Source organism: Dasypus novemcinctus, chromosome 2 (genome assembly GCF_030445035.2).
Source record: "Dasypus novemcinctus isolate mDasNov1 chromosome 2, mDasNov1.1.hap2, whole genome shotgun sequence".
Lineage (NCBI taxonomy): Eukaryota > Metazoa > Chordata > Mammalia > Cingulata > Dasypodidae > Dasypus > Dasypus novemcinctus.
In genome coordinates this window covers 116,534,391-116,546,031 of record NC_080674.1, presented here as the reverse complement: position 1 = coordinate 116,546,031, position 11,641 = coordinate 116,534,391, and the positions used below count along the sequence as shown (strand labels likewise).

At 37.3% G+C, this 11,641-nt stretch overlaps 1 protein-coding gene across 3 annotated transcripts in view; it reads right to left on the bottom strand.

Annotated features, from left to right (window-relative positions):
* CAMK4 (calcium/calmodulin dependent protein kinase IV) overlaps positions 1–11,641 on the bottom strand; it is a 270,090-nt gene that overhangs the window by 11,090 nt on the left and 247,359 nt on the right. For all 3 annotated transcript variants that reach the window (XM_058277043.1, XM_058277046.1, XM_058277033.2), the window contains 2 exons: positions 7,485–7,611; positions 265–417 (listed from right to left, as the gene is read on the bottom strand). In XM_058277043.1, the coding sequence (XP_058133026.1) occupies positions 265–417; positions 7,485–7,611 (280 nt within the window). The remainder of the gene's footprint in view (positions 1–264; positions 418–7,484; positions 7,612–11,641) is intronic.

Below are 11,641 nucleotides of genomic sequence, written 5' to 3'. Positions count from 1 at the left end.
CAGCCTTAATTAGATGAGAAGAAACAATAATTTGTTCATTTGGTCTGAGTAAATCTCAAAATACAGCACATTTCCCTTTTTAATAATTAATTTGTTGTGAGAGGATTACAAAATTTTAAGTAGCTTTATTCCAAGCCTTGTCAGGATTTCGAAGCAGGATTTTCCCTGGTATGAATATGAAGAATGGTGGAACTTTCATTGATAGTTCCAGTGAAGAAAGAAATCTTTTTTATAAAACCAAGGAAACAAAACATGCCATCTTACCTTCAGCTTGCGCCGGGCATTGAATTCTTGGAGCTTCTTTTGAGCAGTATCCATGTGTACAAAATTGGCTGCTTTACCTGTGACCCATGGGTGCTGTAGAGCTTGAAAGGTAGTCAGCCGTTTCTTAGGATCCAAAACAATTAATTTCCGCACCTGAAATGACAAAGAACCATAGACTTAGGGAGATTTTAGTTTGTGAACTTCTAGGTCTTGTTCTGTTTCCCTAGCAATACTACCAAATATACATTTATAAAAAAAGTTTTTAAACCCTCAGAGGTCACTGTGGGTAGGAAAGACTTGGGGGAGCAGTAGCTGAGGGAATCTGAGAAGACAGTGTATGCCACTCAGTACCCCAAACTAGCAGACTTCTTCCTAGCAGTGGTCAAAGAAATAAGTCCTTGCTTGCCTGAGGCCTGGAAGCTCTTTGAAAGCAGAGCCAGTGTCTGAAAAATTCTAGGGTGTGCTTTGCAATCACCTAGAATTCAGAACTCAAAATACATCTCAATGGTAATGGAATCATCCAAACAGCCACCATGCTCTGTGTGGAGATTAAATGGGAAACAAAAAGGCTAAAATCCCAGCCCTTATGGAATACCATCCTGTGATTGTATCATGGGATTTATAGTTCTTACTATAGAATCCTTTGAGGATCTTGAGAAATAAGAGAAGTGGAGTAAAAGTCTATTTAGAGTCAAAATTAATGGTGTCAGTGGTTTGATGATTTTCTTAAAGGACTGAATCCAACCGAAGGCAGCTGATTCTTGGCAGGTTTACCCCTGCTTGTGAGAATGAGGGGAAAATAAATTGTTAGAGAGGCCAACAAGCAAAATAATCCAGCCCTCAGGGGGGGTGACTTGGTATGATGTTGAGACTCAACATCCCTGGTTATGCCTCTAAATACTTTTGTGACCCTAGACATAGACACACATATGAATTGAGTGCCTACGAAACTCCACTAGACACTTTTCTTCAAAGATCTCATTTACACATAAATTCCTTTGTAAATGAGTCCATATATAAATTTTTTATAAAACTGAATTAATCCTTTCAGTAACCTTATCAATTTGAAATTGTTAGCTCTAATTCACAAATAAGGAATAGAAGCAAGGTCAGAAAGATTTAGTGACTCATCCAAGAACAGATAACCTAAAATTTTTGGAGCCTGTATACAAACTCAGGTCTATTTTACCCCACAATTCATCCTGTGACCACTCCACCTGGCTGGGCTTGGGTTTGCTCACGTATAAGACTTAAGGTCTAAAGTCTGTTTTGACTCTAATCATCTAAAAACACAGCCTAATAAAATCAGACAGCAAGTTAAATGTGGAATAAATATTATCTGGCTTTCCTTTCACTTCCTTCCTATAACATTTTCAAAAGGTGGAGAACAGACAGACACTAGACTTATAGAGGACAGGGACATATGTCAGCTTGGTTTAAAATCTGAGAGGAAGTACAGAAAGGTAGGGTAGTTAAGAGAAAGAATACAGGGTAGTAAATAAAAATCTGATAATAGTCATAGTCATCCCCTGTGCAATCAGTGTACTGGTAATTTTGTGTAAATAATACCTATTCCTTCCAATATCCTTGACAATATCTTTCCATTTTCCAATCATTCTTCTTTTCTGTCTCATCACCATCCCCTTCCATCTCCTCATGAAAATATAAAGAATATATTGAGTTGATATACACTAAAATCTGCATGTGTAATCTTTAATCCTTACATTTGATGATATTGATGCACTGAATTGTAAAGAAACTTGCTGAAAGTGAGAGAGATCCAATGACATTTTTGAAATTAAAACCCAAAGCCTTGCCATTATCCTAAGGCTCCTCTTACAACCCGACACACTCGTGGGAGCTGTAGTGTCTGCCAAATTCAGATGAGATGCAGGTTTGCTAGTAAGTACATGTTTATGGGGCTCAAGGATTCCTCCAATTCTGAAGTTTTATAAATGTGTTAACCAACAGGGAATCTAGCTGAATGAAGGCACATCATAACTAACTCCCTTATCTGTTTAATTTGTTTAACAAAGCAATTTTAGTCCTATTAATAAAGCATAAATCCATCCAAAGTGTACAATCAATGGTATCTGGCATAATCACATAGTTGTGCAGTCGTCACTTCAATCATTATTAGTGCATTTTCATTATTCCAATAATAATAAACAAACGAAACACTTATCACCTCTCAATCTTTCTGCTATTCTGTTTGTCTCTCTAGTTTATTTGTATTTGTATTTTGTAAAAACAGTCTTATATATGCAATATTACTCATATTTGTATTTCACATGAGGTTTCACTATGTCATACAGTCCCATGTTACATTTTTTAGCTTTCCTTCTAGTAATGTACATGTCCTTAGACTTTCCCTTTGACCACTGTCATACCCATATAATAGGTCTGCTAGTTACAAACACTGTGATGTGCTTTCACCTTTTTTTATTAATATTCATTTCCAAAGATTTACAAACAACCTGTTTATCAATTCTGCACAGATTAACCTAAGCTTCCATTCTATAACCACTATTTTCTGGTGACCTATATTCTAATTATTAACTCCATGACTTTACACATATATTTAGTTCATAATATTGCAATCATACAGTATTTTTCCTTTTGTGTCTGGCTTGCTTCACTCAAGCAATGTACTGTAATGTACTCCAGTTCATCCATGTTGTCATATGCTTCATAACTCCATTTATTCCTACAGCTGCATAATATTCCATCGTGTGTATACACCACAATTTGTTTATCCATTCCTCAGTTGATGGACACCTAGGTTGTTCCCATCTTTTAGCAACTGTGAATAATGCCTCTATAAACATTAGTGTGCAGATGTCTGTTCATGTCACTTCTCTCTGTTCTTCTGGGAATATACCTACTAGTGGTATTGCTCAGTCACATGGCAAGTCTATATTCAACTTCCTTATGAACTGCCAAATTGTCCTCCACGGTGGCTGTACCATTCTATATTCCTACCAACAATGAATAAGCATTCCTAACTTTCCACATCCTCTCCAACACTTGTAGTTTCCCGACTTTTTAATAGTGCCCTTTCTAATAGGTGTGAAATGATAACACATTGTAGTTTTTATTTGCATTTCTCTAATTGCTAGTGATGTTGAACATTTTTTTACGTGTTTTTTTGCCATTTGTATTTCCTCTTTGGACAAATGTCTATTAAAATTTTTTGTCCCTTTTAAAATCAGGCTGTTTGTCTTTTAATTGTTAAATTGTAGTATTTAATTGTTAAATTGATGTTAAAAGCTTGTGGATATGTGATTGCCATTATTTTCTTCCATTGAGTTAGCTACCTTTTCACCCTTTTAACAAAGTCTTTTGTGGTGCAAAAGTGTTTAATTTTGAGGAGGCCCTATTTAACTATTTTTTCTTTTGTTATTTGTGCTTTCGGTATAAGGTTTAAGAAACTCTCATCTACCACAAGGTCTTGAAGATGTTTTCCTACAGTATCTTCTAGGAGTTTTATCGTTGTCACTTTTATATTGAGGTTCTTGATCCATTTTCATTTAATTTTTGTAAAAGGTGTGAGATAGGGGTCCTCTTTCTTTCTTTTGGATATGGATATCCAATTTTCCCAGCACCAATTGTTGACAAGATTGTTCTGGCCCAGTTGGGAGGGCTTGATGGCCTTGTGAAAAAATCACTCACATATGTGAGGTTCTATTTCTGAGTTCTTGATTTGGTTTCATTGGTCAATCTGTCTTTATGCCAGTACCATACTGTCTTTACCATTGTAGCTAAGTAATATGCTTTAAAGTCAGGAAGTGAGAGTCCTCCAACTTTATTCTCCTTTTAAAAGACATTTTTGGCTATTTACTCTTCCAAACAAATTTGATAATTGGCTTTTCCATTTTTGCAAAAAAAGGCTGTTGAGATTTTTATTGGGATTGCATTGAATCTGAATCCTCCTTCTTTCTCCCTCTTTTCTATGCTCCCCCATTCTTCTTTTCTCTCTCCTTTCCTTTCCCACCTTCTCTTACTCTCCTCTCTTTCTCTTCCTTTCTGCCCCCCCTCCTTCTTTTCTATTCTTTGCCTGGGCAACTCTTTTCTTAAGCCCTACCAGCCACTTGGCATCCTATGGGAGGCATGGCCTGTCTCATTCCTCAATCCCTCCCTCTCACAACTGATTCGTTCATTCTGCCACATTCTTCTTTTGCTCCCTGGACTTCACAATTGATTAGTTCATTCTGCCACATTCTTCTTTTGCTCCCTGGACTTCCCAATTGATTAGTTCATTCTGCCACATTCTTCTTTTGTTCCCTGGACTTCCCCTTCATGATAGTCATCATTTATATTTATTTGTTCAAAGGTTTTTCTTCCCTAATCAAATTGAAATCTCTAGGAGAGAATGAGGCATGCATCACAGAGCATTGTACCATAAACTCATGTAGCGCTGCCTCAGTAACCATTTATTGAATGAAACCATGAATCAGTGAAAAGATTATGGAGTTTTAGAGTTGGATACACTTGGATTCAAGTCCCTCTTTGTCATGACCTAGAATTGTCAATGGCTTTGGGCTTGTTATCTGACTTCTCCATACCTTACTTTTCTCATTTAGGTTGATAATATCATCTACCTTTAGGTTATTATGAAAATTAACTGACATAGTCCATGTTAAGTAAGCAGCACCAACTAATTCAAAAAGCTTCCTTACTTTGCTTTCCTTCCATTTCTTTACATCCTTAATAAAATTAATGTTTTTACAACTCTCTTTAGCCCCTTCTCCTGGGAGAAAATCTGCATGCCATTAGTGAATCCCTGGCATGATTCTGATAACTTAAACTGGGCAATTTTAAATATTTAGAATAAGTTGAACCAAAAATTAAAGAAGAGCTGTGAGGAAATAAACACTAGGCAAGAGAGAGAAATCAACCATCAGAGTAAATTCACTAATATATTCAGATGCCTAGATATCTGCAAAAATTACAAGCCATATGAGGGAAAAGGAAGAGATTGCCCAGCCAAGGAACAAAACAAATATCCTGATGAGATAAAGGATTTAAGACAATTAATCAATGATAATCACACAAATCTCCTAAGTCAATTCAAAGAATTGAAGGAAAATATAACTAAAGAGATAAAGGATATTAAGAAGAAACTGAGTGAACATAAAGAACAATTTGAAAACCTGCAAAAAAAAGTAACAGAGCTTATGGGAATGAAAGGCATGATAGATAAAATTAAAATTACATTAGAGGGAGCAGCTGTGGCTCAAGTGGTTGAGCAACTGCTTCCCATATGGGATGTCCCAGATTCAGTTCCTGGTGCCTCCTAAAAAAAACAACAAAAAGCAAAAAAAAAAAAAAAAAAAAAAAACTCAGGGGAGCTAACATGGGATTCAATCCCCAGCCCCAGTACCTCAAAAAATAAAATACATTAGAGGGAGCTAGCAGCAGGTTTGAATTGCTCCAAGACAGAATTAGTGATTTGAGGACAGAACATTTGAACTGGGAAAGATGGGAGAAAAGAATGGAAAAAATGGAACAGGGCCTTAAGGAATTGAATGACAACATGAAACACCCAAGCATAAGTGTTTTTGGTGTCCCAGAAGGAGAAGAGAATGGAAAAGGGGAAGAAAGAATATGTGAGGAAATAATGACTGAAAATTTCCCAACTCTTATGAAAGACATAAATACTAATATCCAAGAAGGATAATGCACTCCAAACAGAATAAAGCCAAATAGACCTACTCCAAAACACCTACTATTCAGAAAGACAAATATCAGAGATAAAGAGAGGATTCTGAAAGCAGCCAGAGAAAAGAAAGGCATGGAAAAGAGGGAGAAAGAAGGAGGAAAGAACATTACAAAGCAGAGAAAAGAGCAATGGCCAATATCCATAGCAGCACTTACGAGGAACTGGAGTCTGGTGTGCTGAAGTGGAGAGTGGTGTAAAATGAGTGATTGGTACTGGAGGGGGCGTATGCTCCAGATGAGGCAGGGTCTTGTACATCCTGTTATGGATTTTGGATTTTATACCTAAGCCTTAAAGCAGGAGAGTGATGTGATTTGATTTATAATAAATAAATAAATCTAGCTCCTGTGTGGAAAGTGTATTTGAGAAGGTCCTGAGAAGAGGTAAGGAGACCAGACAGGTTGTTGGAGTGGTCCATAGGGGAGAGGATGGTGGCTTGGGTGGACAGAGCACGTGGAGGTAGAGACAAGTGAATGGATTCAGGAGATTTTTAGTAGTGTGGGGCTGACATGATGAGGGAGGAGATGAATGACATGGCCACATATCACACACAGTGCCTCTCTCCACCATCACATTGGAAAACCTGTGGACTCTATAGGATCTGTTCTCTGAAAAATCATGATAGTAAGGAGGAAAGGCCTGGTGGAAAAGAGGTAGGGGTAGGAAATCTGAATGCCTAGATTGTTAATCTAGCAACATCTCTCTCTCCTGGAAGCTGCACGATATTGGGCAGTTGTTTCACCTGTCTGGACTTTTTTGCCCTCATCTTTAAATAAGGGGAGATGTAGATCACTCCTAACATCCCTTGGAGATATAACTTACTGCTGTATCTCCAAGTCAGCTTTTGATCATTTTTCCTTGGATTTTTCTATGGAAGATTGATAGCAAATGTTTCAAGCCCATGCTAGCCTCTTTATTTTAGATCAGGTGGGTATTCATATGTTCCCTGAATGCAAACAAGCTTCAATATTAGCTTAAGGGAGAAGCAATGTATAACACAAATGCAAACAAAAAGGTCTTGTAGTACTGTGGAACTTGTTTATAATGCCAATGATGCATGAGGGGACTTGTGTTAATATCAGGATAGTTTAATAAAGTTTGAGAGATAGTGTAGGAAACATCATTTTATTTGAAGTAAATATGAATCTAGGTAATAGTAAGTCATATTAAAACAAGATTTTACTCTGTAATTTAGGTTTGGATTCACCCAGCCCTGCTTTCTTCATAAGCTCAAAGTTCATCAAGTAGTAAAAAAGCATTAGTTAATACTGCAGTAATTTGCAATTTTTGATAAGTCAGTTAGCATAGAATCAAAGATATTTATATTTCATTATCTATAAGAAAAAAGCATTTGCATGCCTTGCTTTATTGAAAATAATTTAAAATAAAAAATAAATAAGATATTAAGACAAGAAAGACAAATTTTAAATATGGTACTGCCCATTAGTTAAAAAGGAATGTGAGGGATTTTATTTGTTTCATTTTGTTTTGTCACACTTACCAAATCCTTGGCATTTAGAGATACTTCATCCCACCAGGGGGAGATAAAGTAATATTCACAATTCAGAATTCTTCTGAACATGAACTGATCACCTCTTTCATCATAGAATGGTTCAAATCCACAAAGTCTAGGGAGACAAAAGATAGGGAATATATGTTTTTAAAAGCCTAAGTATATGTCATCAAATTTTGGCAGAAATTAAAAGCTGTCCTTTTTACAGCTTCCTGTTATAAAAGAAGTCTACTCAGCACAAGTATGTAATCACCTTGTTGTATGTATTTCACTTTTAGTTGTATAAACACATAAGCATGTCTTCAGGAAGCAAGAATAAATTAAAAAACAAAATTAGGATTTCCACAAAAATTTGTAATAATAGTAATATTGAGACAAAACTACAATAATAACAGCTAACATTATTATAGGCACTGTGATAAGCTATGCTTTTTTTTTTAAACCAGGAATTGAAAGGACAGATAGACAAATAGAGAGAAAGAAAGTTATTAGAGACTCAATTAATTGCAGAATAGGAGAGTTAGAACTTCAAAAATGAAGAGATTAAAAATAGAAAGACATTTTTTTCACTCACTTTCATTCAGTACTGTTCACTGAATTCCTCCATAGAAATGAGTAAAGTACTGTGATATTTCCATCCCACTTCAGTTTTGATTCAGAGTGAACAAAGATAGGAGGCAAAAACTATTGTCAGGGAATGGCCTCAGAAAAACTTCTTCCCACAGTGAACAGACACAGCCACAGAGATTATCTCAGCCTGTATGTGACACTCACTTTGGTACATATTAAAGACATTCCACTATGTTCACCCTCATCTCACTATAGGGTCAATATAAAAGTGGATGGGAAAACTGGGAGGAAAGGAACAGAGGACAGTCCTAAAGAGAGGGAGGAAAAGTGAGTTGCTGCACCAGGACCACCAAGCCTCCACAGTTTATAGATGGGTGGAGGTTTTGAAATCATCAGGGACCAAAAAGAAACTGTAAAAAAAAAGTCTCTGCTAGGGCATGTATTGTATGTGTAGCATTTGACAAAGAACGGCAAAATAATTAAATAAAAGAAAGAATAAGCTGAAAAATAGCTCACAAATTCTTCCTGTAAACTGACCATGTTGGTGCAGAGTATGAAAAGCTCAAGTGCATCCTAATTTGGTGGGTTTCTAGGAAGAAGCCACTCCTCCTGTCTTATTGTCAGGGAGTATTCCTTTGGGAGGGACCTAGTCTTTTCCAAACACTTGGGAGCCAGGCAGAAAGGCTCGAAGGTGCTGAAACCTGAGCCAATGGATCCTCCCGTTCCTTATTGCAGCAGTCGGTACAAAGATTCCTGCTCCCAACCTACCTGTGGAAGGAAGCATAAGGAAAGCAGTATGGAGTGCATCTCCAAACCTTGACAAGAAAGGAGTTCAGCCTTATTACCCTGCTCTCCTGTGCTTCACAATACTAGAAAAGTATGGCCTGTTGTTGATTAGTCATGAGAAATTAGCCAACTTGCAAGGCTTAATTTAAGGAGCTCCTCATACTTCCCCCTTCTGAATATTTAGAAACAAAAATAACAGTTCAGAAGGCGCAGTGTTTGAATGTCTTATCCTTCATCTCAATCATGTCAGTGACTGTTTTGGTGACAGCTGTAAAGAGTTTATGCCATGTCAACTGGAAATGCCAAAAATGGAAGAAATGTGACATAGAGCAGCAAAAGCACACAGATACAAACACACACATACAGTGACAGAACCCTTCAGAAAGTCTAACATTTTAATGCTAACAAGGACAGCTTTGGAGGATATTGGAATTATACAGGCCTGAAGGGTGGATGCATAACACAAGGTAGCCTTCCGGTAGAACCACAGTGCTGAGAGCAGAGAGAGTTCAAATCTCTGACCCTTTCTGATTCTGATCTAATCATTGTAGTAGTCAGAGGTACATCCCTACAGCTTTTGTCTGCTGAAACATAGGATTTAGACGTAAAAGGTGGGAGGTACAGAATTCCTGGAAGAGGCAACAGAATAACACTCATTTCCAGCCTAATGTTACCCTTAGAAATAGCAAGGCCATATGACAACATATCTTGGTGGTGACAAGCTAAAACTTTGCAGAGGGAGAAAGAGAAGTTCCAAAATGCAATGACAAGAAGGGGACAGTAATAAGAATCAAGCTTTTATTCAAGGCTTTAGTTAAGAATAGGCCCCAGAATTTATATACATATAGACAAGTAGATGTAAAACAGGCCCCTCTCAACATTTGAGAGATAAAAGAAAGAATTTGACTGATGTTCATAATGTCGCCTCATTATGACATTTACTTTCCCAGGCAGCATCAACAAAAATGGATCCTTGGTCTTAACTCTTCATTCTGTTACTTCTGCTTCCTTTCTGCTTCAAGTCACTGCCATGCAATGAGTCAGATTTCTAGAGGTCATAGTCTCAGGTCACCAGTAGGCCACAGGGTACATATAAAAGCGTATGGTACAAGAAGAGATGAGGTCTAAAGTCACAATCCACTGGAGAAAATGTTCCAGTCAACCTTTGTCATGTGGACTTCACCAATTATTAATTAATTACAGTTTAAATAAAAAGTCTCCCGATATAGGGGCTGACAGAAGCCAGTCTAGAACCAAAGGCCATTAGTTGTGAAAAGTACTGTTATTTTCATTTTTCAGCCACTATTGTTTACTTTCAACCAACATTTATTAATTAACATACTTAATTATATGAAGGTATGTTTTAGTTTTCTCATTGCTAAAGCAAATATCATGTAATGGGTTGGCTTAAACAGCAAGAATTTTATTGGCTTAATTTGAGGCTAGCAGAAGTCCAAATCAAGGCATCATCAAGGTGATACTTTCTTCCCCAAAACTGGCATTCTGTGGCTGGCAGCCAGTGATCTTTGGTCCTTGGCTCCTCTGTCACAAAGCAATGCCCATTGCAGTCTCTCCTTTCTCTTCCAAGTTCCACTGACCTCCAGTTTCTGGCCTCCTCTCTATCTGTATGAATTTCTTCTGCTTATAAAGGACTCCAATAATAGGATTAAGATCCACTCTGATTGAGTTGAGCGCCACCTTAACTGAAGTAATCTCATCAAAAGGTCCTACTATGTGCCAGCTGGGCCCTGAGCCTCAGCGGGATTGCAAAATCTACTCTCCAGTTCATTGGACTCACCCAGAACAATTAACAAGGAGGTGAGGATGGACAACCACCACACCAAGGAACGGAGAGAGTCTACAGCTGCAAGCTGTAGAATCCCATCCATCAGCCACATGGGATGAAAGCCCCCTCTCAATTAGAGGCAGAGTGGGCATTACCATCCTAGAAGCCTCAAAATTGGGGGATAAAATATGGACTAGAGTGGACTTACTGGTGTTCTATTATAGACTTATTGTGATTCTAACAATGGAAGAAATTATATCATTGATGTGAAGACATTGGCCACTGGAGGTTCTGAAGTCAGAGAGAGGGAAAATGTGATATAATGTGGGGACATTTTCAGGACTTGCAGTTGTCCTGAATGACACTGCAATGACAGGTACAGCCATTTGATATCCAACCATAACCTACAGAATTGAGTGGGGGAGAGTGTAAACTACAATGTAAACTATAATCCATGCTGTGTGGCAATGCTCCAAAATGTGTTCATGAATTGCAATGAATGTACCACCCTAATGAAAGAAGTTGTTAATGTGGGGAAAAGTGGGAGGTGTGGAGAATGGGGCATATGGTGATCCCTTATATATTTTTATGTAACATTTTATATAATCTAAGTATCTTCTAAAAATTAAAAAAAAAAAAAAAAGGTCCTACTTATAATGGATTCATACCCACAGGAATGGATTTGGTTTAAGAACATGTTTTTTGGTGGGGAGCATAGCTCTCAACCACCATAAAGTATAATAAAATTTGTATTATTTAGAAGTGGGCAAGGAGGAAGGACCTTGACAGATTTTTAAGATTATCTTCAGGGCTATAATAAAATATTTCTCAAATTGAACAATTTCTTCTTCATTTGCTGTCAGTGACCAGATCATGTAATGTTCTTCATTCCATGTTTGAGTTTTTCAGGGTGAGTGTAATTTGATTCCCTATTCTATCTCTCCAAGTTCTTTTACACCCTTAATACTTCAAACTCTACCAGCATATTTCAACATGAAAACGT